Raw genomic sequence first — 23710 nt, forward strand, 5'->3', positions numbered from 1 at the left:
ATTTTGTTAAAAAAAAAAAAAATTAAAATTAAAATTGTTGACTTGTGACATACGGTGTAGTACTGATTTAGAAGCATATTTGAAGTGGCAAATATCATCTGGAAATAATAATCTTGATATGTTTGTTAGAGAGGTTTATTTGCCTTCTAAAATATTTAAAATTGTTTCCATTTCAGTATAACCAAAATTATTTTCTAAGATATTTTCCAATTTTTTCTTTATTGATTTTCCATAATTACTTGTATTATTTGGAATACAAGTTTCGGCATCAAATCTTTAGAAGTTGTACAGCTTGGTATATTTCCATGGCTGGCTTATATGGATATTTGATGTGATTCAATTTCTTTTATTGTCATTAAATGTTTCAATTTTTTCAATAGCTATAGCATTGTATTTTTTTTAAAAATTCATCGATTGCTGTTTAAAAAAATGTTAAATATTCATAGTAGTATACTACAACTTCTATTCAAGTTTCCAACGTGTAAGTTAAAGTGGTAAAAGAAAAGTTGGGACTGTAACATTTAACTTTGAAACTCGTGAAGATGCTTTTAAAAATTTTTCTTTACATTTGAAATTTTTAATATGTAAAAATACTATATAATATAGGGACTCGTATACTAATTATGTATTAAAACGAATAAAATGACCAAAACCTATTAATATATCACCTTTGAAGTTTTTGTTACATGAAAAAAATTATGTACTTACTTGAAAAGCATTATCTAGGATTATATAGAAAAGATGCATTTCGCATTAAAATCTGGGCCATACAGATAACCATCTGTAGCGAATGAACTATATTCGATTTAAAGTACAGACTTCTAAAAAAAAAAGCAACCTGTTAATTACCCTTCACAAGTTCATCGTCTGACACGAAGTTATAAGTTTTAACCAAAAAAAACACTAATAATTATTTCTTTTCTTTACCTATTTAATAATAACGGTAGGGAGGGGTCTTCCCGGATTAGTTTCTTTACGTATAGTTATTGGTCTTTCTCAAAGAAATGTCTTTATATTGTAGGGTGCATTCACATTTAATGGTGAGCATAGGTGAGATTTTTTTAAAAAAAATGTAAATCCACTAATATAGCTTAAAATGCATGACTCTATCTCCTGCCACACGGTTATATTGCGATAAAAACATTAAAACTAGCCATAAATACAAATGAGAAATGCATTAATGGTCTTAAAAAATAACCTATATAACTTTTGTTATTAAATGTATTGTTCTATCAAGTACCTAATTTATTTTTTTAAAAAATAGCTAAGTATCCATGTTAAAAAAAAAAAACTGAAATATTTAAAGTATGACTTGATATTAATAAATATTACCAAATTATTTGTAGTTATTATTATAGTTAGTTAAATTCAAATTATTAAATCCTCTAATGTATAAATATTAAATTAAGCTTAACCAAATAATAATAAAACATCAGGAAATGCTCGGAAACGAATTTTCTGAGAAATGAAAAAACATCGAAAACGCAACACATGAATCTTTTAACCTTTGCAGGATCTATTTCGAAACGAAACGAATTACGAACTTGGAAAGCATTGTCTAAGATCATCCGAATAAAAAGACGCGGTTTTCATTGAAATCCTAGTTTTACTTATAAGTAATTTTTTACAAGAGCATTATTTGGAACTTCCCAGAGAACCGTTCGGATAAACGATAAAAGGGACCGTTTCGAGTGCTGCGAGTTAGGCAGACCTAGAAGTGCCCTTGCGTCCCCTACCGATCCAAGGTTAGATTGTTACATTGTTCGTGCGTTATGTCTGATTTCAGCGCAAAGATCCGACGCACAAGCTGTTGCCGAAGGGACAAAGGCTGAATGGGAACGAACAAAAGCAAAAGAAAAACACGGCGGACGCACGCGCATTACGTAGTCTAATAATGAAATACACGATTTCACAATAGAACCGCTCGTTGTCGTTGCGGCACCTTGGTTTACAGGTTATACGGAGGGGATTGGGGGGAGGCGATCGTCCGTACGACAAACGACGACGGGACTGCGCACCGCCGACCACTGGTCGCGTCCGGTCGGAAGAGGGGAACGGCTGTCGGATCACCGCCGCCGATGCGGTGTACGCGCGGCGCCGCTCGCGTCGTCCGTCAGGTTGGCCAACCGCGTGCCGACGACAAATCGGTGGCCGACCGACCGTCGCCGTAGCCGCGGTCGGCGGCGGCGACGGCGACAGCGACAACGGTGGTAGCAGTGCTCGTGGCGCACACGCGACCGTCGGACCGCCGTCACACACCGCCAGGGCCTGCGACGACAGTCGTATCCGCGACCCGCGCGACATCCGACCGTCGGACCGCGTTGCCGTCGTTTGCAGTCGTCGCGTGCGACCCGGAGCGGTGGACCCGACCCGGCAGAACCGATGATCGTGGCCATGGAGAGGAAACTGATATCGGAGCTGATCGAAGAGTACAAGTCGTGCACGTGCCTGTGGCGGATCAAGGATCCGGACTACAAGAACAAAGAGATGAAGAACGAGGCGTACGAGTCGCTGTTGCAGCTGATCAAAAAGTAACGGAAAAACGTAATCGTAACCAACAGCGTCGTTGCACAGATCATCGTAGTTGGTAGAACGGTGTTGGATGTCGCGGTAGCGCGCGGGGCCGTCGTCGTAGTGATGCGTACGCGTTATCCGACGCGACCGTGCGTGAAGGGTCGTCCGCGGCCGACGGTCACATCCGATTGGCGGTCGCCGTCGAGGAGGATAGGGCGCGGAGGTGGCGACGGTACAACGCGCTCGTGCGGTGATCGTCGGACGCGATCGGCGGCGGACAACCTTAGGAAAATAATACCAGATGATAATATTTGCGCGCGCGGTAATAAAGCGTCGTAGTAATAATAATAATAATAATAATAGTAAGGTCGCCGTCGATCCGTCAGTCCCCGACCCGCGACCGTAAACCGCTGCGCCGCCGACGCCGATCCATCGTTGCCGCCGCGCTAACGATTTTCCCCTCCGTCCCGCGCGCCCGCCTACCCGTCGTCGGCCGATCGTCGCGCGGCGGAGGTACCGTCGGCCGTACTACGTTTTCGCCGGGACCGATTTACGCGCGCGCGCGCCCGATTTCCGTCGTCGCATCGTCCGAAAATCGATGACGGCCAACCGGTGGCGGCGTCGTACGGTTTTACGGTGTCTTCGCGAGTCAGGTGTGTGTTCTCTTGCGGTGTCCGTTCAAATGCCGTTTTCGTTCGTCGTGCACTACGCACCGGGGTGTGCCTGATTAGTGTGGGGAGGGGGTGTTCAAACTGACTGGTTTCCAGGGTTATTTTTGCAATCCACCGTCCATCCGTGTCCCGTTATAAAATCAATTATTACCAAAAAACATTATTGTCTTGCGAAATAAATACGTTTCAAACGCGTGGCGGTAAAAATATTGAACCCTCCGGAAAATGTTTAGACGCTCTCCTGACTACGCGCCTACTGTGCACGTGCATCTTACGTTTATCGAGTCTTGTTATAATAGTTTGTTGGTGTAGGAAATCCAACCCTACGGTTTAGATCGTGTGTTTTCACCACTCCGCCGACATCTCGATGGTACTTTCCGCGTACTGACGTTATCGTGGATGAACTCCGTACTGGTCCCTCCTAATGAACCGTATTTTCGTTGTATTTTCTAATCATAAAATGTCTGGTGAAACGTTTTAAAGCAATCTGATCAATTGTGATGACAAGGACTTTTACGGCAAAACCTTGAACAACGTTCTCTTGATACGTCCGTAAAATTACGTTTGTTTCGAATATTTTGCAAAACCGATTCCAAGTGTAGTTTTCGTAATGCGAGATAAATTTTTCGTACGGGTTGATTCGAGTTGATCATCTGATTTTCTATCAATATAAAACGACTAAATAACCACACTTAATATATCCTAATCATAAAGTTCAGCGGAACTATGATTTTTTTAACGATATTTGGATCGATCGTTCATAGTTTGTTCATTGATATACTAATAATTTCTTCCAATTGATTATATTCACTACCTACATAAATATGTCAATACATCAATATAGTATATTAGTGCAATCAATACATAAAAATGGTCGGCAATAATAGTATTTTAATATTTTCGTTTGTTATTATTTTGTTGAAGATTTATTTTTAACTACGTTTTATTTAACATTTTTAATAATAATTAATTAATTATTGTAATTTGTAAACTATTAAAAATAACTGTAAAACATAAGAAACGTCTCAGATTTAAAATTTGATATTATTATTTTAAATAATTAAATGGCATCGGTGTTGTGAATGTTTGCCGCAATACCTATAAATTAAAGAAATGATTTGAATAAACAGAAAAACATACTTAATAAATGTTCTAACAAAATACGAGTACAACTGTTGATTTAAATGTTTTTATAACTTTCGTATTAACGTCACGACGATTGATTTTTACACAATGCTGGTAAAATGTATATTATTTTTGTGGCACGTACATCGTTTTGAAGTTCATTTTGTTTATCGATCCCTTTTGTTTTTCACGTATCCTCCTAACATTAATTTTTTTGTATTGATGTACGCGTTACTAAAATTAAAAATAATCCTAACCTCTCCATCTTATAGAAAATAGTTAAACTCTTTAAGGGAAAATCAGTGTTTAAAATTTAAAATTTTTTTACGGATTTAATCCCACATATATCTATACATTAAAAAACATGTATTTTATTACCATTAAAATGTTGATACATTATTAGAACTTTTTATACGCAAGTTTAAATTTTAATGTAATTTTTTTTTTTGATCTAAGCTTATATTAAATCAAATTACTAATATTACAAAAAAAAAAAAAAAATACAAAATGACTGGCAGTGTAAATCAAGTTTAACAAATTTTACATTATCCATATGTTCAATTAAAAATGAAACAATACTATTGTATGCTCAACAATTAAATATTTAAAATGTTTATCGAAGTGCGTAAATAAATATGTACAGATTGTACCTATTTATATATTTTACATTTACACATTCACATTTACACCTATTTACCCCGTACAGTATGTGTGGGGGTATTATTCCAAATAATTTGCTCGAATCGTATATTATCCATTGGTCATTAATATTGTACGGTTGAAAAAATAGTATCGGACCAGATCTTGCACATTTGATGTGATTGAGATAGTATCTCTGGATAATATTTACCTATAGATATATGATCTACATATACTTATATTACTGACATTTACTTATATCTAATTGAAAATATTTTACATTTTGATTAAAATGCGAAATAGAAGTTGATTAATATTTGAAGTTTTTATTAATCGACAACGAGCCAAATTAAAACTGTTAATATAATTAAAAAACACGGAAGAGAACAGAAACATGTAATTTTCAGAGTTCAATGATCAAATGAAAACTCAAAAAAAAAATGTAATGTCAGTATATTAATATACTATAATATATAAGAGTATATTAATCAATTACGTAATATGCCATTTATTAAAAAAAATATTTCAAAGAAAAGAATAATCTCATGTTATAAAATACTTAAAAAAAATGTCCCGGCAGCAGCGATGTTATCTGGCTTATGAATGCATTTTTTTTCTTTTTTTTTATAGCAAAATTTCATTACTAAAAATTAATTTTTACTCCACTCTTTAAAGCTTACCAATCGACATTTTTTATTTAAATTAATGACATCCAGTGAGGATTTTAATCTTTAAATATTATTGAGATATTTTTTTTATTTTTTTTTTTTTAATCTACTATTTTACTGTCCAGTTGAAGATTTCGGTCATTTCTCAAGTAATATTATGTTTTATAATGAAATTTTGTGTGTACAGGTATAACGAACATTGCACAATGGACGATTTAAAACGTAAAATAGCCAACCTGAGAACGTGTTATTTGAGGGAATTCAAGAAAGTCATGGACGCCAAAAGATACGGTGGAGTTTACGAGCCCAGCTTATGGTATTACAAGTAAGACAACGCTGTGTGATTTTTACGCTACACGCTTTATTTAAATATATTTATTTTTATTAATTCGTATAGTATAATTTTTTAATTTCTGACTTACCGTAGAGAGGGTAGTAATCTCTTTAATTTATACTGGACAATTGCCTACCAAGAGACAGACCATCTATGGATCTACTCTTTATTGATATATTAAATTGTAATATGTTATACATAATGTGATAATTCCCATGAGACTTATAGTTGTTTATATTTTGACGAAAAACGAGTTGGTACATTTGACCAAACATATTTTATTAGTGGTTTTTTCATTTTATCTAATATTTGTATTTTTCTAGATTTTTAAATGTCAAATAAAGATTTTGTTGTATACTCTGCAGTGTTCTTCTAGTGAAATTAAAAAAAAAAAAAAAAAAAAAAAAAAAACGATTAAAATTTTTTACAAATATGTTGAATTATAATGTAATTCACTAATAAGTCGCAAAAAATTAGTTAAAATAGTTTATAAAATGTTGATAAAATCAGATACTCCAACGAACTTCCATTAAACATTATTTGTTATTTAGTTATAATCCAAAAAAATTTTAACTGTAGCAACTTCAAAAAAACTAATACTTATATTAGCATTTTGAAAAATTTACTTGGTGTTCGAATATTTTAATGAAGTTGGTAATGTTTAAAACCACTTTAAATTTTCTATTTTCCCAAATTTTAAATAATTTTTTTAGTTTAAATTAGAACGTTAAGAGTTTGATCAACCGTATTAAGAAATTTGAGTTTGCTTCTTTATAAACCATTTTTAGATATATAAACTCATCCATTTAACTTCTTTCATTCAAAATCGTTTTTATCAAGATCAATGATACATAGGTTTCAAGTTAGGAAGACCAATACAGCAATTACATTTACTATTTCTGTATCTCACTCGACCGCGGAATTTCGCCGGACTTAATTGTTTTACATTTTTATATTAAAATCGATATTTATACACAACTTATAAGTATTTAAAAATGAATAAATATAAATGCTTATCTGCTACTTTTAGATTTAAAAAGAGTATAGATATATTTAATGATAGATTAACAAATATGTAGTTCATTGTTAGGTTACAAAAAATCATAATAATACATTTTTCAATAAAAAAATTTAATTTGCTCGAACATGATTTTTTATTGCATCATTTGTTATATATTAACGCACGCATGTTTTATTATATTGTTATATAATGTAGTGTGTTTTGTCGTTTGACACGTATAGGTCCTTGGAATTCCTAAACGACCAACATCAAGGCGAAGAAAGGGTGCGATTGGGCCGCAGTTATCCGGATAATAGTGACGAAGATAACGAGTCGAACGAGGTAGTTATACGCGTACGCCGTACGCATATATAATATATTTAAACACATAGTGTGAGATTAAACGTTCTTACTTTTTTTATCCCATTTCTATGTATATATACCGTATACAGAGAAGTATAAAAATATTTTATAGTGTATTGTGTAACGTGTCCCCGTTCAGTCGACTCCCTGTTGGTCCCTTTTTCTTCAACGTAAATCTATTATTGGGGCATTCACCATTGTTAGATAATTTTTGATATAATCAAAAATCTTATTGCTTAGCTAGTATAAAAAATGGTATTTAAAAGTATAGAAAACACAGATTTGAAAAGATTCACAAATTTGTTCAGGATATGTAACTGTGATAAAAAACTTTTTTTTATGAAAGTTTAGGCATGTTTAAATAATTCAAATAGTTTTAATTACCATATAATAGTTTAATAACCATGTATTTCAGTTAGTCGAACAATAATATTATACAATTAAAAATTCATGTGGGATAATCGATGTTAAATAAAACCTGGTTATTATGAATTTCAACATTTGACCAAAATCTCCTTTGCAAAATTATTGTTTTATAATAAAAAAATGAATAATAGTCGTAGGGAAATATTTCACAGTTATATACTATTGAGATCATACACATATTTGGTAGACTTGATATAATGACTTTAAAATATATGCTAAATTATAATGAAGTTTGTCCACAGCAGTTTATACCGAGTATAAACGTCTAGATAGTTATAGACATTTTAAATGCCTATTATGATATAATCAGGTTATATTAATGCATTTTCCACATGATTAAGTTAGTTTTTTATTTATTTTACTTTAACCGTATAAAAATGATCTCCTCATAATTACTTATGTGCATAACTTCTTTATTTTTGTGACATTACATTAAAAAAAAAAAAAAAGGTTCAATTACAGCATTTAAATTTTCATTAACAAAGGGTAAAAATAAATGGATGTTGTAAAATATTTAAAGTGTTTCACTTTATATTATAAATCATATTATAAATCAAATAATAGAATAATATTTTTTTTCTACTGTGACCTACTTGGTGAAGACATGCGAATATAATTCTTTTTAGTATTAAACAGGTCTTTATACCACGTAATTATATTCATAAACATTTTGTGGGGTGTATAAAATGTTCTGTATAAACGTTTTATAAGAAAATGTGATCGACAATGTTGAAAAAAATAAAACAATAATTTACGTAATAAATTCAATAGTTAAAAGTGTTTTTAATTTAAAAGAATTTTAATTAAAATTAAAAAAAATATTAAAAGTATATTTTCAATAAAATTTTGCTAGTAACACACTTGTATTAAAATATACTTCAAAACAAAATTTACTATACTTACATTTTTAAGTAAGAATTGAAAAATTGTATTTCTGTAGTAAAAATTATCAAACATGATCCATATGAAATTGTACACATGGACAAAATTGCTCACAAAATACCAGTTTTTGGATCAATATATAATAAAATGTTAATATTGTCATAACTTTACTCAAAAATTAATTGTAATATTTAATAAATTAAAAGTAATTGTAATGAAAACTATGAATTGTTAACATTTTATTAGTATAGCTCTAATGAAATCTGTAAGTGATTCACATGTTGTAAAATAAAAGTAATCAGTAGTTATGGTTATATTTAATTTTATAAATGTTAATAAGGTGTATATATGTGTAATGTAGTATAATATATTCATATCACAACAAAAAAATGATTTTAAAAAATTTAAAATGAAAAATATATATTTATATTATACTCGTAATACACTGTGAGAATATAAATTACTATTAAATAGCAATCAAGTTTTTTAAACAAATAGGAAGTATCGAAGCAGTTACTAATTATGCATTATTATAATTAGGATTTGTTTTTTTTATATCGAAATAGTCACTAAGTAATCACATCCAACCACTGCAACTGTCGATTAATTCTATAAAGTGTTTGTATAAATAAATAAATCTTGTTACAACCGATTCGTTTGCATACATTTTCCGTTTTCGTCATTGAAGACTTGATTTCTTCAAAAGACGTATTCTAAACATCGTAAGGTCATTTTTCTTTTTTCCCCCGCACAGATCTATATTGTTATGACAAGATTTGCTTCCTATTTCTCTGTAAACGTCGATCATGAATCAGTCGTCCATGACAGACTAGAATATAAATATTTATAAATAGGTCACAAATGATAACTCTTTTTTCAGGAGTGCCATTTAGTATTTGAATTTGAATTATTTGAATCCACATTAGTTATTTTTCAAATATAATTATTGACTTTTATTTAAACAAGATTTAGAATCCAGCGTAGAATAACGATTTTTTTAGTAAATCGATCAACATTTCTAAGTTTACTCATATTAAAATAATTCTTTAGACGATTAACACAAATACACATTATCACATTAATCATATAAATTTTTTTCAAAAATTGTATGATTAGACATGATCTGTTTTAAACAAACACCAATATTTGAAATGATTCGATACTTGTTACCTATTTTGTATATACCTATAATGTACTGTTTTGCGCATTAAAAAATAAGATCTTTTATAAATTATGCCACGTACGATTATGTATGTATAACGTGGTTAATGCTACTTCGGACAGTTGTAAATACGACACAGATTTCTTAATTGGACGCAAGCACGTAGACTTAATTTTATTTGACGAGAGAGGTGGATAAAAAAGTCGTCCCAGTAAAAATTCGAATACCAAACTATATTAAATAGTTTGCAGTACGATTTTCATACGTTTACGATAAAAAAAAACACTCCAATTTTCGATTTCTTTTCCTACCTTGTTTCGTTTAAAATTAGGCAATAAATTACTATGATTCATGAGCCGGTACGGGACAATCTTGGACTGGGGCAGCGTAAGCTCCATGGACCGACCTGTAGTTATTAAAACAGATTTTCGAGAGATCGGATAAGTCGTGGTCCGTAATCTGTCGACACGCGTACCTAACCAATTACATCGCGTTCTTCCGTTCTAGGCTCAGATACTGATGTACGAGGACCGAGCCGGGTCCGAGGACAAGGACTCGTGTTCCACCGAACCGGAGCAACCGACGGCAGCCAGCAGTCTGCAAATGATCATGGACGAAGGGGGCGCCGGGACGGGTGGCGCGATTAGGCCGAAGAGGCGGCGGCGGATATTGGACGCGACCGGGCCGCCGTCGTCGGCCGCGGCCGCGGCGCAACCCACGTACCGGTACGCGCAGACGACCGCGGGCGACTTCTACGATCCGCAAATACTGGGCGGCGTGGGCGGCGACCCGGCCGAGCCGCCGGTGGCCGACTACTACGACGGTTTCGGCCGGTACGCGGCCAACGAGCTGCGGCAGATGGACAGACAGTCGGTGATCATCGCCAAGCGGTTGATCAACGAGGTGCTGTTCCTGGGTCAGATGGGCATGCTGAACGTCAACACGCGCATAGAGACGCCGCCGACCGCGCGGCGCAAGCACGCCAAGCAAGAGCTGTCGCACCACCACCACCCCCAGAACCAACAGCACCCTTACCAGTCGGACGATTCGACCGCTGTGCCGCCGGTCGAGTTCATGGAGACGTCGTGAGCCACGTCGAGCCGTGCGCTCGGCTTCCAACACAGACCTTTGCGCCAACCCTCCAGCCCCCCACCCTGACAACTCGATACGGTTGATAAGATCACAGTGGTAGACTAAGATTCGAACGGTTTTGTATCGGTTTTCGTTCGATCGGTCGGTCTGTCTGACGACAAATCGTTTCGCGCAACGATGTGCGTTTAACTGCTGGATCTTCGTCCCATCAGAGTCGTTTCGCTGATCTCGTCCCGAAGGGCTAAAGCTGTGTATCAGTACAACTATAAGCCTTCCTCCCACTGGAGCAACGCGACGCGATGTGATTTTATAAATGTCGCGTGACGATCGTTTTTTTTTTTTTTCATAGAACATGAGTAAACATATTGAGGATCTCCCGTTGACGCGACACAGTAGCAACTTAGTGTTATCAGTCGCTTGATGAAAGTTACCATTATATCGCTGGTTGACCACGTTTATTTTATTTTATAATTTTGCTTATGACTTTTATATAAATATTAATTTATAAATACTATGGCGAAAACCAAAGACGAGTGCATCGTAACTGCGAGTATAAACCTAATAACCTTAATGATTGAAATTCGACATCATCTTGTTCTAACCCGTTAGCGGCAACAGAAATACGACAATCGACATTATTTTGTGTATATAGTTGTACCCAATATATTATTTTTTTATTTTTACGAATTCGAAGACATTAATATAAGGCAATATAATCGTCATCTTTAGAAGATTACACCTGAGCTATTCTAGTTGCCGCAACATCGGATATAGTGTGCAGATCTACAATATTTTTCCTAAGCAACTATTCTTTTAGATCGACGTCGCGTTGCCCTAGCGGGATGATGGCCAAAATGTGTGCGATGTACACGACACAATCGGTTCGTTGGTAAATAATTGCGCCTTGGATATCATAGGAACAGAACGATACGTTCGCATCACGCCACAAGTGATGTATGCATGCTTTGGATTGTTTCGTTTTCCGTGTACTGTTTGAATTTTTTTCGCATAAGTGTTTTTAGTACAAAATATTTTAAGTAAAAATAAAAAACCAATACGTTAATATACCTATCTGTGTTGTGTTTATTACCTTCGTTCAGTTTCGTACGGTCGCTGGCCAAACTAAGAACCTCGGTATAAGTGTCAACGGATATGAAACCTTGTCAGTGGCGTATTTGACTTCATTTTATGGAGGGGGGGGGCGGTACTAAATTTACCAGCTTTACACACTTGTTAAGTACAGTATATTTTTTTTTTATATATATGCTTATGTTCTTGAATACATACCTATTGGTCCATTTTATACTTGCATCTTTTACCTTTTACACATTGTACATCTTGAGAAAGATAAATAAAACATAATAAAGCTAAAGTTTAAAATTTCAATGTAATATTTTCTAAACATAGATTTATAATATATACAAATAACTTGTCAATGGGAGTGGAGGGCATTGACCCTATCTCGCCCCCCTCAAATACGCCATTGAACCGTGAGCGTACACTTGTGTTTATTGCCGGTGCTGTACTAGCTGTAAGCTCGACGGTAATACCCGTCATCTACGTCAACTGTCACGTGTGAAAAGCGTAAGTACATTACAGGCACATGTTACCAAGGTCCGTACGGCTTAACCACGTTGCGGGAAAACGAAATAATGACCTCCGGTTTCTATGTTACGTTTTGGTCTCATACGAACCATAAACCCATAGAAACGCAGTGTTTTTACGATTTCACACGGCCCGTCGATGGAAAATACGTTAAATATGTATGTATGTGTATTTCATTAGAAAAACATTTCGTACAATGTAGGAGTTCATAGGGTTTTTTATTTCGTACGCACTCGTTATTCGTGCTATATTACGCGTGCGACGGTACTGTCTGTGCGATTAGTTCAGTATTAATCTACAAACGGCCACGAAATTGAAAAAAAAAAAAAAAAATGTCCAACAGTTCACGGTAGGTACGTATTTGATATTGTGTACACCAAAGCGGACTTTGATGTACATAAAAACACGTAGTTACTGAGCCGTGTCCACCGTAACTTTTAATACCTGGTATTAAAACGGACTTCGCGTGAATAAAATCCGTTGTATACAAACAACGATTTCGGACTCGAAAATATAACATTTTAATGTACTCTTGTTAAACCAATTATGTTTTGTAAAATCTACTGTTCGTTTTGCTCGCAAGACTTGTGCGCTTTTTTCAAAATTAATTATTTGCGTAAAAACAATCCTTTGTGCAAACACATATATTACAACAGACATGAACTATCTAACGTAACCTATTGATACAAATACAAAATAACTGGTCAATATTATAGATATAAACGTTGTGCTGTGTTAGTTTCGACACTAAGATGGATCACTACTGGTCCTTTAGGGTAATTCAACTTTAATTTTGGTATACAACATTTATGAAACATAAAAAAATACTTTATTGTTTGTATTTGGATTAAGCTCCATGAGAAAAATCGGAAGTGAGTGGCCATTTTTCGTAACTCTTTTAGCGAAGTGGTCTAATTTCAATTGGGCATTGTTTATATCAGATATGAGATGCAAATTTTTGATTATTTCCTTGGAATTTCGATATGTTAGTTACATGAAAGTGTGAAAACAGATACTGGTGACCATTAGGTGATCTGTGATTATATTAAAATTTAGAAGTCCATGAGGACGAACAATCAAAAAAAAAAAAAAAAAAAACGATAACTTACACATTAACCTGTTTGAACTGGTGTTTTATATTTACATGTTTTTGAAAGCAGAGAAGTTATTAATATTTTTAACATATATTGGTGGAACCCTGATGTCTTCGTGTTGGTGGTAAACAATTGAATCGTTGATTACATTAGGAACGTCTCAAGAGATTTCGAGTTCGATCCATTGTCTTCATCACTCACCAAAACAATGAAACGATTAGGCAAAACTAGTGATTTGATTTTTTTTCCCGTATTGATAGGTGAATCAGATGATGATTGCAGAGACCGTTTGGGTTTGGTAGTAAGCGGAGATGATATGTTATCCATTTTGAGATTCAAAACGCGTTCGATAAAATATATATAATATCGTGAACTGATTACACAATTGAAATCGCGATAACCGAATGGGCAAATTGCAATAGCATGAACATAAGATTGTTTTGCAGGTCAACACCAGTCAGATGATCATTTTTCAATAATCTAATAATCATTTCCTCATCCGCGATTGTCAAAAGTGTGAATTAATCACTGAAAATAATATATACTATTAATACATGCGTAAACGAATTGTATTATAATATTAACAAGTTCATTAAAAATGTATATGAATTATGTACAAAATGTAAAAAAAAAAAAAAGACATATGAGTCTTAAATCCGTCGATAAAAAAACCATAGTACAGAACATTATTTTCGTCTTCATCTTTTTCCGATGATTACTAACATTATTCTTATAGGTGTTTCGACAGCGGCTTCGTTGCGTAGTCTCGTACACCACAAACAATTATCGTATGCTTGTGTTATGTAATATTGTACCATAATAATATTCTGTTGTAAATTTCGTAAATCATCTAGAACATACCTATTCATATCGTATCCAGACGCGAGGTCAGCATTTTTAAAAGAAGGGTGTTTCAATACAGCTTGTATTGGGAGGGTTGTTATTCATCCTCCATGGCATCATATAATCAAATACAAAATAGAATCACGTAACTAAACGTTTGGTACTTTTGTAGTAACCCAAAACGTTTAGAAAATGTATAATAGATTATATGAATAAATACTAAGAGGGAGTGTTTTAACCCCAGAAACAACCCCTTTGGTTATACGCTTGGTTGTGTGTGGATATCTCTTAGCAGTACTAAAACTAAAATTGTAATGTTAAACGATATAATATTACGAAATATGCACGTATATTACTATACAGAAATTACAATTTATTGTTTATTAAAAAAAAAAAAAAGAAAGAAAGAAATAAAATATATTATAACCGCAATATAAATGAGTATACATGTATTTACAGATTCTACGACAGTTGAGCGAAAGAAAAAGAGCGAATACAAAATGAGCAAATAAAAATATGAGTGAAAAAATATATATAAATGTTTTAGTCTTTAAATATTTTATACCCGCTATGTACTGACTATGTGAAACTACAGTGAAATATTTTAGGATTCGAAAAGTCCGCGATAACGATTTGATAAGATTACGTTTATGATCATTTGTCTTATCTGATTCACTGTCGTCGTACATAGGTTGAATTTGTCATTTTAGTCGTCTGCCGAAGTTCTTCTATTTTAATGCGTGTATGAATAATGCAGTATATTCAGTCACAACAAAGAAAACTTTTCCTACAGTTAAATAGTTTCTTATATCGAAAAGAAAAAATACATAAAGATGTCGAATATTGGCGATGTATAGACAAACTATGTACAGGGCGTTTGAATTTAAAAAAACGAAGAAATTATTAAAGGCCATTCCAATCATAATCATGTAGCCGATATAATTAAAAATCAAGCGAAAGTAGTAGTCGAAAATATTAAAAAGCGCGCCGTTGAAACTCAAGATATTTCTGGAGTTATAATAAGTGAGTCATCATCTTCTGTAGTTCCAATTGTTTTTTATGCACTTCCACAGATCACATACTTATAACGTACAATTCAAAGAACGAGACAAATAAATTGCCAAGCTCCACCTAATCCTCAAATTCTCAATGATTTACACCAATTTCCAATTGAATATAAATTGACTACTCATGGTAAACAAATTGTTTTATATGACAGTATCGATGACTATGGTTTGTCAAATCAACGAATTATAAGTACACCTGAGAGTTTGGATTTGATGTCGGAATCCGATCACTGGTTTTCCGATGGTACTTTCAAATCAGCTCCACATATTAAAACATGATAGATGTATATCAACATTATATGCACTATAAACCGATAAAAAATTATCTACTTATGTGCGTTTATTAACAAAATTAAAAGAAAAAAAAATAGTTTAAACCCAAAATCTATTTTAACTGCTTTTGAAAACGCTTCTATTAATGATTTTAAAGAAGTATTTCCACAAATCGAAAACCGTGGTTGATTTTTTCATTTTAGTCAGTGTAATTGGCGAAAACTACATCAACTACCCAAAGTTTTCTATTCATATTCGTTTACTATCAGAACATGCATTTTTACCAACAAATGACGTAGAAAAAGCATTTGAGGAACTTTTAGATAGTGAATACTACAAGGAACATGAGTATTTTCTTCAACTAATAGTTAACTGTTTTGAAGATATATGGATAGACAGATCAACTCTTAATTCAGATATGGAATTGTTATGAAGCAATAAAACACGGGTTACCAAAAACGAATAACTCTATTCAAGGTAATCAGAAATTAGTTAATAACTTGCAATCATGTATATTATATAAATCATACTTATTTTAGGCTGGAATAGAGGCTTCAATTGTCTATTAGGGTCGTGTAATCCAACAATTTAGAAGTTTATAAAAGCCCTTCAAAATCAACAGACTTTAGTGGATATGCAGTTACATCAAATTAATTGTGGCATACGTTCGTCCAACAAAAAAAAAAAAATAAATAAATATGATTCTGACGAAGAATTAAAAAATATTGTTGACGATTATTATAATATTCCGACATTCAATATTAAAAAGGTATCGCGTATAATTTTTCGTTACAAGTATAAATGTATTAATTTAATATTCAATAATAATAATTTTTCTTAATTTATAATTTATTTATATTTTATAATATATAATATAATAATTAAATGAAATGTACCTATGTGCAAATAATTTATAATAATTATATGTTTTCGCTCATTTTGTTTTGCTCTTTTTCATTTACGTTCACTATTTTTCTTTCGCTCAATTGTCGGGATACCGTATTTACACGTATCGTTAGTATCATAAATGTCGTTTGTTTATCTATAAATTTTTTTACATAAAATAAGTCAACAATATTGTGTGCGACATACATTTGGTATACCACATAACGATATGATCTGAAACACATTACATGTTTGTTCGACTATAAATATGGTTTGCGACTTATACGTAATATGATGTTATGTTTTTGTCGATTTTAGAGCATTTCTATCGCATTCTAACAATATTTTTTTTTGCATTCATTGGAATGTATACAATCTCTAATAATATTTACAATAAGCATATGAGCGGTTAGATATTTTATAAGACATGAGGGTATGAAAAGAGAAGCTGCCCAGCAGTACACTCAGATGCGAATAAGAATTTGTTAGACTATATATCTACTTTTTTTTTTTTTTAACTGATTTTTTACAGAGACAAGCCACAACACCAGCGCCGCTTTAGCCTTCTCGGTGGGTTTCCAGAAATATTTATTGAGTTGAGAGAAAGGATAAGTGGATTCAGATGATTTGGGAGGCGAAAGCGGAAACGCTTGTAAAAGGACGTGGCCGTTTCAGTGACAGTCTGAATATTAAGATCAAAATGTAGTATATGATTAGTTACGAAGAAGGGTGCATTAGTTATTCGGAGTGATATAAATTGAAAAGTTTGAATTTTGTGAATGTTTGATTTTTTTACCGCTCCCCATAATTGAATATCATAGGTCCAAATTGGCTTGAGAAGGGTTTTGTAAATTAATAATTTATTTTTTAAATTAATCTTGGACTGTTTACCTAAAAGAGGATATAAAGACTTTCTTCTTAAGTTTAAAAGGAGGCGTTTTTGTTTGATATGTTTGGTCCAAGCGGAGATACCGATTAGTTTGCGGTACAGATATTATACAGAATGGGTGATGAGATAGCCTCCTGTGGTACACCGGCCATGATGGGCGTTAGATCTGTAAACTCGAAGCCTATTTTAATTATTAAGTGACGGTTTTATAGATATGATTTAAAGAAAAGTTAGTATGGTGGGGGGGAGAAATTATTTTAATTTGAACAGAAGTCCTGTGTGCCAGACCTTGTCGAAGGTTTGAGCAACGTCTAATAGAACTGCCGATTAGTAGAGTTTGTTTTCCAAAGAATAAGAAATAGAGTCAATTAAACGATGAATTTGGTGAATGGTGGAGTGCTTGTTTCTGAAACCAAATTGGGTATGAGGAATGACCTTTTTATCACTGATGAACACTGATATTCATTTAACAATTAATTTTAGCAAAAGAGGGGAAGAGACTTATTGGGCGATAAAAAGAAGGATTTTCAGGGGATTTGCCAGGTTTTGGAAATAAGATTATCATAGAAACTTTCCATTGGAGAGGGAAGTATGATAATCTTAATATCGAATTAAAAATATGGATGTTTGTATTTTTAGATCGTTTATTGAGGATTTAAAGATAAATTTATCTGCACCGATCAGTTTGATAAGCTCATTGCGGAGACCAGTAAAATCTAATATACCACGAACAAAGATTGGTGATAGAGGTTTCATTTTAGTGCCTTGGGAATCAAGAGGAGGTAAATTTTTATTTGAAGTATAATAATTTGTAAGAGTTGCCGTTTCGGTGACGTTGTTTGAGAGTGGAGAAAATCTGTTATGTGTGATAGATAATGGTTTAGTCTTTTTTTATTTCCGGAATATCTGTCGACGACAGATTTCGTTTACATGACTTTTTGGGATATTTGAAGTTATCGTCATTATTTTCATCTAAATCCATATCGGAAGAATTAAATACGTCATTTGATCCGCTCGGTATACGGGCAGGGCCATCCCGAAGATGAAAATCAAGGGGAGGGGTGAATAATATGAAAAATGCCGACTACAATTGTTTTACTCAGTTTATGTAGTATAATTAACTATATGTAGTCGTATTTTTACTTTTTAACATGTAATTATGTGTCAGTGTCGCACGTTCTTAAAATTAACAATTTAATTATATATATAATAATAATATTTTATATTGTATAATAAGTAATTATATAAATTTTATTCGTGTATACACTGTATTAAGAAATATGTAAAATTTGTTTTCCGTAAGTAAAATTAGGTCCTTCCAGGTTATAATGAAACAAGTCCGACTGCCGACTGGTGTTTTCGTTGGGGGGGCTGAGACACCCCCCAAGACATTCCTTCGGCACGGCCTTGTATACGGCTGTCGTGCGATATTTTTAAGGAAATGACAGAACCGACTTTGTTTTTGATTGGAAACGGGAATAGAACGAGACGAGCTTTGATTAGACTTTTGTTTAGTGAGTGTATTTTTGTTCTTATTTTTATTGTTATTAACACTGGGAGTTTGATTTTTCATTATAATATAATATATTATATTAATGATGTTAAATTATCTGGAAGTCGGATTGTCAAAAGTAATCGCAGGTCCAAAGGTCACCGCGCGTGGCGTTGCCTTGGAAAGGAGATAATAGTGTTTCTCATATACTGCACGTAATTAGTAAATATTTGTTATTACTTTTTTCCTAGAAGATGAATTCGTAGGCTGCTGGTAAACGTAGGTACCAGATACAGTATAAAAAACTGAGTTGATTGATAGTAAGCACGAGGAAATCCTATGGAAATAAGGTGATTAATTTAAACATAAGAGATAAGATAATATTTCACGTGCGTTCAGTTCAACTGTTCGCACGAGAATTTCATTCTAACAAAATTAATAATGATAAAAACAATAATAATAATAATAATAACTGTAGGTGTTATGTTACGTGGGCCATCTTGCGTCTGCGAAACGAGAAAATAATGTGGAACGAAAACGTATTACTCACAACGGAGTTATTTATTTTGATATTTCGTATCGGCGCGCTGCCGGTGATATTCGGTTATGTTTTATTGGAACCGTCGGTGCGAATTCCGCGAAATGCTCGTCGAGAAAACTATGCCATTTGTTTATTATTCGAGCGAATGGCTGAGCAGTAGTGAATCAACTGTTTGATTAAAACTGTCGAAAAATGATCTTAGGAATGCGCACCGGCTTTTTTTATTTATACGCCACGGAACTCCTGAAAACTCCGGCGAACGGCACCCACACGTTATACGTTTTATGACGGGCATTGCGTAATATGCGATCGATCCGAAAAAAGAGAAACTAGTATGGTATTTATTTTTTGCAATGTCGGTTTATTTTTCAAACACTTTTAACACTTTTTCCGGCGATAAAATCGAGTGAAAATGATCACGCAGTTTAATTTTAAATCAAACCCATAAGCGTTTGGTATTTAATATTGGCGTTTCCGTCTATTTTCGCGAAAATAGTGTTGGATTTCGACCCGTAATACCGAATACGTATTTATTTTGACAAAGTAAATAATTTCGGGTCTTCTGGTTTGATTTATTTACGCAAGGCCAGTATAACTTGACTTGAAAAAGTGTTAAGAATGTGAAAAAAAAAGAAATGTTTGGTACGTAGAATCGATATTAAAACCGATCGTATGCGGAGGATGTACATTTCCTTCGATAAAAAAATAAAAATGCAAATGTTGTAATTTAAACTTTTGAACACTACAAAAAAATATTGGTTGGGCGAAATTAAAAAGATTTTTACTCGTTTTAATATTATTTTTGATTTAATTCTGTGGTGTATTCAATGAACACCGATATACGTTTATCGAAATATTATTTACAAATGCATTCGTAGAATGTTTGTGTAGAAGTAAGTTGCCGTGAATGTACATTATATAATAAAAAAACGTTTACATGTTGTTTTAACGTTTGTCGCCATATGTCCATAACGACCGGCAAGAGCGGACGTGTTGTGGACTGAGGTTAAATGTCTTTGTAGTCGATGTGTACGTCTTACGCGGTTACACGTGTAATTTGAACACCGACGAACCCATAAGGGGGTAAAAATCAAAATCTACTATAAATCTGTGACGTTTATTTAAATGTGGGTTTCCGAAGCATATGTCCCGTCGATGAGTGCCTCAGAAATAGATTTTACCGTTGTTGGTATTAATGCAGAGAAATATCATGATCGCAGCATCGGACGACTATGGATCGGATCCCAAAAGCCGAATTCGTTTCTCGGTCGGTGTACAGGTGTGTTACGCCGGTTCACTGGTAATTCAACGGGTGAAATAAGAATTGGTTGGTCGGGAGGTATGAATTTGACTTGGATTTATCGTGATTCTAAATGTTGCTGATTGGCGAACGGTATACGTGTTTAAGCGAGTTAAAGCAAAACAAAATATCTGATTTTCATGAGTGATACGGACGGACCTAATCAGTTTCGTTAGCCAACAAAGGAGTTTTGAAACGATTAAAAGATTGTAGATTCATACCACATTAGTTTTTCACCGTTGATCAATTAATATCCGCACTGAACTAAAAATTCGAGTTACGCAGTATTCGCGTACGCAGTTATAGTGACTCGTCCGATTGTCAGAACTCGTCGAGGAGGGTGGCAAATGCAGTGAAAGATAGTGGAAACGGTGCTCGAGGGTAAATGGGCGACGAGAAAACGTTGTTCGGCGGCGAAAAAATAAATAAACGCATTTAACGATTGTGGTGTATCGTAAATGTGTATTTGATATGCATACAAAACCGTAGGTATACGTTTAGCGTGGCGCACATTCGTGTCTACATATCATAAAGACGGTCGAATAACGAGAGAGCCAGGCGAGTGATCGATAAAGCGCCGGTCCAACGTGGGCACATTTCTGTTGTGGTATTCGTGTGTTTAGCAGTCGAATTCATCCGAAATAATGTACGTGTTACCACTTTGGCGAACGGGTTGTCGGATAAGCTTCCGCGGTCGCATTACATGACTTAGTTTTTAACTTTTTAACAAGACCTTTAAGTCTTGTTAAACTTTTGATAAATAAATCCCCTTAACTAAACGTCTCTAAAACAATAGAAAAATAGCTTCTATTTCATCCGTATTACATTGAGTTGTTCAAATGAGTACGAAAATGGATAGTGTGGGTGTTGTTAGAGAAACAACATCTGAAAACTATCGAAACCATATGTGAACAATATAATATTTAATATATGAACGGGTTTTCCTAATTTATTGAAAATCAGCAATAACTTTGGTTTAAACAAAAAGCACAGCTAAGCTTTTTTTTTTCATTTTTATTAAAAATTTTTTTTTTTTTTTTTATTGAAAAGGTCAGAGAAGAAGAATAATATAATTATAAAAAACGTGTAGAGGAGATACCGGTAGTAATAGTCATCCCGGATTTTCCTTGTTTTCGTGTTTTCGTGTTATCCTGCACGAGGAGTCGATTTGTGGCCTTATCCGTTATTGTAGACAAGCAACAGCCAGTAGCTGATTTCCCGTGTGTATACGTCAACGTGACACGACCAAGTTCTCTCCGTATCATTATCCACTACTCCCGGACTCGAGCGAATCGACTGCAAGTGTTTCCCACACCCCTCTCGCGAGCATACCGCTTCTTTGATCACCATCCCGTTGTTAAGGATGACGTAAAGCTCCGAATCCCCTCTTTATTTATTTTACAATAATTGCAATATATTTATGTAAACACTTCAAAATTATTAATTTTAAAAAAACATACAAATTTTAATTTAAATTCAATTCATAATAACTTGAAATACTTACGTTCATCTGAAAACTGCTCAAGAATGATCTTTTTAGAAATATATTCAGTCTCTCGTTTTTCAATTTATAAGCATAATTAAATTTGTTATGTTTATAATCAAGTGTTTCAATCAAAATGTTTAAAACATGATTATTTATTTAAATATTATAAACATATTTTTAAATAATTTAGAGTCAATTTTAAAACTACGGAATATTTATTATACATCTATGAACTTAAAAATTAGGATGTAATATTATATAGGTAGTAAATATATTACGAAAAAAATAATATTAAACTATAATATAACAAATTGAAAGATGTATTAAAATTTATAATGATAGTCATCACTTATTCGTTTTTACTTTGACTCTTTAAACAGTAAAAAATAATAATATTCAGCTGATTAATAGCTGAATGATAATTATTATTAAAACTTTTAATTTCTTCCGACAACGCATTTCAAGTAAAATAAATCCATTGAATTTTTTAATGGAATAATCTTAATCAGCCGATGGTGTGGCGATGTGAGTAACTGAGAGGCGGCCGACTCTCAATTTTTTTGGGAGGTGGGTGGGTATCGACAAAATATACTTGCCTCTGAAAATTTTTGAATTCACCACGCCACTGTAACCAACACATCTATCTATAAAAATTTAACTAAAAATTACGAACGTATAATGCATTCGTTTCGAAATAAAAACGCTTAAGATCGCATATTACAAACGCAACGAATTACACTTTATTGTATGAACTGCACAGGTTTACTGCCGGACACGTACACGAGTGCCTATACATAAATGCACAATACGTACTGTACAGTGTGAGCTTGTTATTCAATTGCCCGGTACTGGAAAGAATGCACATCTGACTCAACATATTCACAAAACGAAATTGTTATAATGCGCCTGCACGCGTAGTATAACATGTCGGATTCGTTAGGTTTTTCGAATTCTAATACAACACGAGGACTGTGTCCACAGCTTTTGTTAACGTTACAAATATCACGCACGCGCACCGAATATTTAATAAGTGAACTGGATTAAGAATATTCTTTTAAAACGTACAACTATATTATAAGCAGTGTATAAATAATAGAATATATATATATTTTATGATGTGTACACGTTAACGGTCGGAAGAACTCTGAATAGTACCGAGCTTGGATCCAACAGTGCAGTGCTGGGGATGAGCCGGTTCATTATTATTATTATTATTAATTAGTAGATGTGAACATAACATGTCGCAAGTATAATAGTATAATACATGTAATTGAATTGGTGCAAGACAATTTGTGTTAGGAAATCGGAATTTTCATTATACGATGGTGGTAGTGGTTTAAAATAATGTAGTATATTCCG

At 33.6% G+C, this 23710-nt stretch overlaps 1 protein-coding gene across 1 annotated transcript; it reads left to right on the forward strand.

Annotated features, from left to right (window-relative positions):
• Positions 1-2055: 2055 nt before the first annotated feature.
• On the forward strand, positions 2056-11941 carry LOC112694266. The gene is made up of 4 exons (XM_025569687.1): positions 2056-2531; positions 5805-5942; positions 7194-7293; positions 10292-11941. The coding sequence occupies exons 1-4, from the start codon at positions 2383-2385 to the stop codon at positions 10871-10873; spliced, it is 969 nt and encodes a 322-aa protein (XP_025425472.1). The 5' UTR covers positions 2056-2382; the 3' UTR covers positions 10874-11941.
• Positions 11942-23710: the final 11769 nt, after the last annotated feature.

The sequence above is a fragment of the Sipha flava genome, unplaced genomic scaffold (genome assembly GCF_003268045.1).
Source record: "Sipha flava isolate LNK unplaced genomic scaffold, YSA_version1 126_pilon_pilon, whole genome shotgun sequence".
Taxonomy (NCBI): domain Eukaryota; kingdom Metazoa; phylum Arthropoda; class Insecta; order Hemiptera; family Aphididae; genus Sipha; species Sipha flava.